Genomic DNA, 7,500 nt, shown 5'->3' with positions numbered 1-7,500 from the left:
CTGTTTCAGTCGGTTTCAGGCGTCCACACGAATCCAAAACCAAACCGGGTCGATTTGAAACCACCTCCGAGGGTGGTTTCAGAAGTTTACGGTTTTCGGTCAGCGGATTCGCCGGCTTCGTGTGGACGGAAGGCCGAACCGTACAAGACCTTTGCGGTTTCGCCATGAAATCGGCTTTGTATGGACGGGGCCTTAGGTTCAGGTTTGTAACCCATCCTACAGGGATAGGGATAACCCTAACTAACAATAATCATTTGCCGATGGCTGATAGATTTCTGTCCATCCCCTGGTTTTTACGTATTTCTAAGAACAACTTTTAACCTTTAATCTTCCTTCAAGAGCAAAAGGCAGGAAGGATTTCCCAGTTGGACAGACAGTCAGACAGACAGACATACGGGCAGAGAGATGGAGAGGTACCTGGTGGTTGGTCTGTAGTTGCTGGGTCAGAAGTCTCCAGTTGTTGAGGTCGTAGTTCACGCGATAATAACCCGTCTGGTCGATGTTGCCAAGCAACCAGCTGTCATCATCAATCTCACCCAGTCTGTGGATCTCTGGAAAATAATCCATAAATATAAAACATATAATAACACATCTGAGTATAACTGGAGGAGGCTCTGTATGCAGGTCTGTCTGTCCTTCCCTTCTGAGCTTCCATTCTCCTGATGTTCAATTCTCTCCTCTCCTCCCCTTATCTCCCTTCCTCCCCGCACTCCTCTCCTCTCCTCCTCTACCCTCTCCTCTCCTTCTCTCATATCCTTCTCTCCTCTCCTCTCTCTTCTACCCTCTCCTCTCTCTTCTACCCTCTCCTCTTCTTCTCTCATATCCTTCTCTCCTCTCCTCTATCCTCTCCTCTATCCTCTCCTCCTCTCCTCTCTCTTCTACCCTCTCCTCTCCTTCTCTCATATCCTTCTCTCCTCTCTCCTCTCCTCTCTCTTCTACCCTCTCCTCTCCTTCTCTCATATCCTTCTCTCCTCTCTCCTCTCCTCCGCTCCCCTCCACTACTCCTCTCGTCTCCTCTCCTCCCTTTTAGGGGTTAAGGGGTTTCAGGGGATAGGAGTTAAGGGTTAAGGGGTTAAGAGTAAAGAGGTTAAGGGGTTAATTTAAGAGAATAGCTTACCGGTCTTGTTATTGATCCAGATGAGACTTTCTTGAGAAATAACGGTGACGTTGCCCATGGCAACTGTTAAGGGGATCAACCACTGGTAACTATGGAGAGAGAAAAAGGTGATATATTACAAAAAAAGGTGATACATTACAAAAGGTGATACATTACAAAAAGGTGATGCATTAAATTAGTTATAATTTATGAACCTTATGTTGATCCTGAGTGTAGCTTAATGATATAATTCCTACCTGTCGTTTTTCTGACCCGTTTCTTGTGAATACAGGAAGTGCTCTTGACTGATGATGATGTCACTGTTGAGGATCTCATCTGATTGGCTCCTAACGATGGTGACTACTGGGTAACCCATTTGTAGAGTCCACCTGTCCATCATTTCCCTGACGTCAATGTCCCGTCCTGCGGACTGCATGGCCTAATGAACACACACAACCAAACCCAGAGATAGAACATTGTTATATGTGAACAGGTGAAAAGGTTAACTGGTAAACAGGTGAACAGGTAAAGAGGTGTAGTGGTGAACAGGTGAACAGTTGGACAGGTGGACAGATGGACAGGTGAACGGCTGAAGAGGTGAACAGTTGAACCGGTGAACAGTTGAACATGTGAATGGGTGAACAGGTGAACCAGTGTAGTGGTGAACAGGTGAAGAGGTTGACAGGTGTACAGGTGTAGTGGTGAACAGGTGTCGTTGTGAACAGGTGAACAGTTGTCTGGGTGAACAGGTGGACAGGTGAACAGGTTTAGGGATGAACAGGTGAACAGATTGACAGGTGACCATGTTTAGTGGTGTAGAGGTGAACAGGTGTAGAGGTGAACAGGTCTAGTGGTGTAGAGGTGAACAGGTGTAGTGGTTTAGTGGTGTAGAGGTGAACAGGAGTAGGGGTGAAGGGGTGAACAGGAGTAGTGGTGAAGGGGTGAACAGGTGTAATGGTGAACAGGTGAACAGGTGTAGTGGTGAACAGGTGAAGGGGTGAACAGGTGTAGTGGTGAACAGGTGAAGGGGTGAACAGGTGTAGTGGTGAACAGGTGTAGTGGTGAACAGGTGTAGTGGTGAACAGGTGAACAGGTGTAGTGGTGAACAGGTGGACAGGTGAACAGGTGTAGTGGTGAACAGGTGAAGAGGTGTAGTGGTGAACAGGTGAAGGGGTGAACAGGTGTAGTGGTGAACAGGTGAAGGGGTGAACAGGTGTAGTGGTGAACAGGTGAAGGGGTGAACAGGTGTAGTGGTGAACAGGTGTACTGGTGAACAGGTGAACAGGTGTAGTGGTGAACAGGTGGACAGGTGAACAGGTGTAGTGGTGAACAGGTGAGTGAACCTGAGTCAGCTTGTTCCAGAGGTCGTTCCTTGCAGCGTTGCTGTACATGTGAGTTGTCAGGTAGTCCTGAGGAGACAGTAATTCACTTTCTCAACCGTTTATAAGAACTTTAACTTGAGGGGTTTGAGCTCCTCAAGTGTTCCAGATTCTAGCTGCACAGAAGCTGCCATAGCAACAATTTGTGCATCATACTATAAAAACAGGCTGTACATTATACCATAGCAACATGCTGTACATTAAACCCGATTAAAGGGATACTTCACCGGTGGAGATATGAAGGTTATATAAAGTAAATAATTCTATATATTATAATTGTACAAAAAAAGGCTTGTTCAGCTGCAGCCGCAGCAGCCTCCACCTCTATTTGTGTCAATTCTTCCTGTCTGTATTCTTGTTCGTACTAATAGCACTGAATGTCCGAATCCCGAGATGACGTCAAAAGCGTCATTTGACGTCATCTCAGGAGAAAATTAGATCAGGAAAGCTGGGCCAAGGGAAGACTGGGTTTAGACTGAGGGAAAAAAAACGTATTTTATATATTACAATAGCGAATTTAGAATGATAGAACGCCGGTTCTGAATGGATGAAGTATCTCTTTAACAGGCTGTACATTTTACCATAGCAACAGGCTGCACATTATACCATAGCAACATACTGTACATTATACCACATCAACATAACCCACTAACCAAGCTGAACATACGGACAGATAGACAGGCAAACAGACAGACAGGTTCTCACGTTGAGGCCCCTCTGGAAGAGCTGTTGTCCCATGACACTGGCCAGCATTCTGATCAGGGCGGCCCCCTGCAGACAGACAGGCTTTACGGACCGCTGATGAGGTCACTAGAGTACCTCTCCTGATGGTGTTGGCATAGTAACTCTAAGTGTTGATGTTACCATAGTAACTCTTACCATAGCAACTCTAGGGATGGTGTTTCCATAGTAACTCTAGTGATAATGTTACCATAGTTACTCCAGTGATGATGTTACCATAGTTAATATTGTAATAACTTTACCATAATGAGTTTACCATAGTAACTCTAGTGATGATGTTATCATCGTTATCATAGTGATATAACTATAGGTACTCTAATGATGATGCAACCGTATTGATTTAGGGTTAGGGTTAGGGTAGTACTATGTGTTAACTAGGGTTAGGGTAGTACTATGTGTTAACTAGGGTTAAAGTTAGGGTAGTACTTCTGTATGTGTTGACTAGGATAAGGGTAGTACTATGTGTTAACTAGGGTTAGGGTACTACTATGTGTTAACTAGGGTTAAGGTTAGGGTAGTACTTTGTGTTAACTGGGTTAGGGTAGTACTATGTGTTAATGACTTAACTAGCGTTAGGGTTAAGATAATACTATGTGTTAACCAGGGTTAAGTGTTAGGGTGTGTACCTTCTTGTATGCGATCAGGTCAAACACTCTATCGATGTCTGTGGCCTCAGTTACTTCCTGGGAGATGGGGTGGGAGGAGCTCAGGCCGTCCAATAGCATCACCTCATGAAGGACATCTGTCAGAAAACGCTGTTTCTCCTGGTGAGTACACACACACACACACACACACACACACACACACACACACACACACACACACACACACACACACACACACACACACACACACACACACACACACTCTATCTCTGATGCATGCACACACCTTGTGGGATATCGCCCCATTTGATATATTTTTGTTATGTTGAGTTTTTGTGTGTGTGTGTGTGTGTGCGTCAGAGTCACCATGGAAACAATTTACCAACCACTGAATAGACCAGGTCTATCGCCACTGTAATTCTCGCTCTCTTCCTATCCCTCTGTCTCTTTCCCCATCTATCTCTAGATCCTTCTATCCCACTGATTCTAACCCTAACTCTATCCTGATTCTAACCCTAACCCTCTATCTAACCCTAACACCTGACCCTAACCCCTGCCCCATAACCCTCATTCTAACCCCTAAACCCAACCCTCATTCTACCCTCTAACCCTAGCCCTTGTTCTAACCCCTCACCCTTATCCCTGTACTATTGATCTAACTGACCCCTGTACTATAGATCTTCCTTAGTGTGTGTAACCTCACCATGTTCCACTTGGGAAACAGGAAATCCGTTCCGACGTATTCGAAGAAGTGAGCGAATCCTTCCTTCAGCCAAACATCCTCCCACCACATAGGCGTCACCAGGTCTCCGAACCACTGGGGGCAGCAGTGAGAACACAGTACACTGCTGTAACACACCACTGGCGGCAGCAGAGAGAACAGAGTATACTGCTGTAACACACCACTAGGGGCAGCAGAGAGCACACAGTACACTACTGTAACACATCACTGGGGGCAGCAGAGAGAACAGAGTATACTGCTGTAACACACCACTGGGACAGCAGAGAGAACAGAGTACACTGCTGTGTAACACACATCTGGGGGCAGGAGAGAGCACACAGTACACTGCTGTAACACACCACTGGGGGCAGCAGAGAGAACAGAGTATACTGCTGTAACACACCACTAGGGGCAGCAGAGAGCACACAGTACACTACTGTAACACATCACTGGGGGCAGCAGAGAGAACAGAGTATACTGCTGTAACACACCACTTGGGGCAGCAGAGAGAACAGAGTACACTGCTGTAACACACATCTGGGGGCAGGAGAGAGCACACAGTACATTGCTGTAACACACCACTGGGGGTAGCGAACAGAGAACACAGTACACTGCTACGTTGGTTGGTTAGGACTAACAGGTGGATAGTCCTACAGGGTGGTCTAGATCTTCATTAGCTTGCTAAGTAACATGGAGGTCTAGATCTTCCAACAGCTCCGTAACCTGCGGAAGCTCAGAGCACCGCCGCGAGGAGATTAGCATGTCATGTTGCCACGGTTACCTGGTGACAGATCTCATGGACGACCACCATGGTGAGTTCCATCTGATAGGACGAGGACGACACCTCCGCATCCAAGAGGAGCTTTTGCTCCACGAAGATACTGAGGCCCCAGTTCTCCATGGCGGCGTACGGATGTTTAGGGACCGCTAGGAGATCTGCAAGGAGAACATATTAGCATAGAGGGTTTCGATGTAGAGCAGTGGTACATAGAGCACTGGTACGTAGAGCAGTGGTAAAGGAGAACATACTCGATTATGGGAAAAATCCTAATTATGATTATTTTGGTCAATATTGAAATAACGATTCTTAAAACGATTATTTTCTGAGTTTGAAAACATGTTGTCTTTATTCATCATGTCTCTCCCAAATAAGACTTTTTAACTGAGAACTGTGAAATTTCGCCATAATAAAATACACAAAATGGTCAAAAATAAAATGTTCCAATCTAAAATAATATACAGATATCTAGTATCCAGCTGTTCTGCCCTTTCTATAAAACATTACATTAAAAAAATTTAAAATAAAAATCAAACGAAAAACTAGATTATGTTAATTTTGTGATCGTATGACGCTAAAATCGCGATCAAAATTCAATCAATCTCCCAGCCCTACATATTAGTAGAGAGTGTTTCAATGTAGAGCAGTAGTACGCAGAGCACTGGTACGTAGAGCAGTGGTACGTTACTCCTAAATCCTAACTTTTAACACCTAACTCCTAAACCCCAACTCCGAACCCCTAACCCCTAACCCTTAACCCTTTACTGTAACATAATTCACACATTCAGACCAACAGGCCCCATATGCCCTTGCCAATTAAAGAGGCTTCTTTCTCACGCTAAGGAGGGATCCTGAGCCTAGGGAGGCGTCCAGCTCATACAGGAGGCCATTCATCATGCGTCAATTCTAGAGATACGAGCGGTCAAGTTGTTCGAGAGACCCAGAATCTGAAGGCCACAAAAACAAGTGTAATTCCCGCACATAGCCACAAACCTAGTTGCAATGCCAACACATAGCCGCGAGGAAGCAGCATAAAGACACATACGGGTATCCAGGAGGCGGGAGTTCAGCACCATGCTTAGCCAATCAGACCACATAACTGTGTCCACGCCTGCCCAGTAGATAAGTCACAAAACATAGCCCAGGGGGCTAGAACGCTCCAGGTAACTGTACGTCCACACCAGAAGCTTTTGACGCTTTGGTCGCTCATAAAGTTTCGCTGCGAATATTTCTGTTCGCTTTGGTGGCTCAAGTCGCTCATGACGTACAATTCAAAAGTGCCTGCCGGTGTTCCCTGGGATCCACGCAAGCGAAGAGCGTCTACTTTCCGATTGGCTGTCAGTGTTTTGCGGCTGAAACGCGTCATAGTAATTTGCATAAAGTTCAACAGTTTTAAACTTTTTTTGGACGCCCTGGTCGCTCAACTTTGGCCGCTGGTAGCGTTGGTCGCTTTGGTCGCTCTTGCCCATAGAAAGTGAATGACTTCCGGCGATTTGGTAGGTCAATTCACTTCTGGTGTGGACGTACAGTAACGCATCCTTCAGATGCCCTACTAAGTGTATCTCCACAAATGCCTGTACAATTCCCCCCCTTTTGCTAAATAGAGACTAGACTTAACCTTTACCAAATAAAGTGAGTTAAAAGCGATCCTGATTCGAGTACCTTTTCCAAAGAACACGACATAACCCCTAACTCATTTTAAGCTACACCTACAAATTAATTCTACAGAGAAGCGTGAGTTTTGACCGTTCCTGCATTTGTTTTGATTTTTTTTCCACTTTTAGTATGTTTTACTACACACACACACTCACTCTCTCTGCTCCAAGCACTCTTAGAGAAAGAGAAGGAATAACAGGTTGGAAGAGAGAGAGAGAGAGAGAGAGAGAGAGAGAGAGAGAGAGAGAGAGAGAGAGAGAGAGAGAGAGAGAGAGAGAGAGAGAGAGAGAGAGAGAGAGAGAGAGAGAGAGAGAGAGAGACAGAGAGAGAGAGATAGAGAGAGAGAAAGACAGAGAGAGAGAGACAGAGAGAGAGAGAGAGAGAGAGAGAATTATATAAGGGAACCCATCTGTGTGTTGTTCGATGCACTTATCTGGGGAGGGGAGAAGTAGGGAAGAGAGATGGAGGGCGGAGGTGAAGACAGAGAAAGCATGACAGATAGTTCTTTAATTCGATCCATCATC

At 45.6% G+C, this 7,500-nt stretch overlaps 1 protein-coding gene across 1 annotated transcript in view; it reads right to left on the bottom strand.

Annotated features, from left to right (window-relative positions):
* LOC115542449 (thyrotropin-releasing hormone-degrading ectoenzyme) overlaps nt 1-7,500 on the bottom strand; it is a 23,629-nt gene that overhangs the window by 5,711 nt on the left and 10,418 nt on the right. Inside the window, exons 5-12 of the mRNA XM_030354699.1 lie at nt 5,324-5,478; nt 4,525-4,638; nt 3,843-3,980; nt 3,181-3,246; nt 2,440-2,505; nt 1,354-1,535; nt 1,118-1,206; nt 418-551 (exon numbers count right to left, since the gene is read on the bottom strand). Coding sequence (XP_030210559.1) covers nt 418-551; nt 1,118-1,206; nt 1,354-1,535; nt 2,440-2,505; nt 3,181-3,246; nt 3,843-3,980; nt 4,525-4,638; nt 5,324-5,478 — 944 coding nt within the window. The remainder of the gene's footprint in view (nt 1-417; nt 552-1,117; nt 1,207-1,353; nt 1,536-2,439; nt 2,506-3,180; nt 3,247-3,842; nt 3,981-4,524; nt 4,639-5,323; nt 5,479-7,500) is intronic.

This window comes from Gadus morhua, chromosome 4, assembly GCF_902167405.1.
Source record: "Gadus morhua chromosome 4, gadMor3.0, whole genome shotgun sequence".
NCBI classification, from domain to species: Eukaryota; Metazoa; Chordata; class Actinopteri; order Gadiformes; family Gadidae; genus Gadus; species Gadus morhua.
Note: the sequence above shows the minus strand (reverse complement) of the source record. Positions and strands in the feature narration are given on the sequence as shown.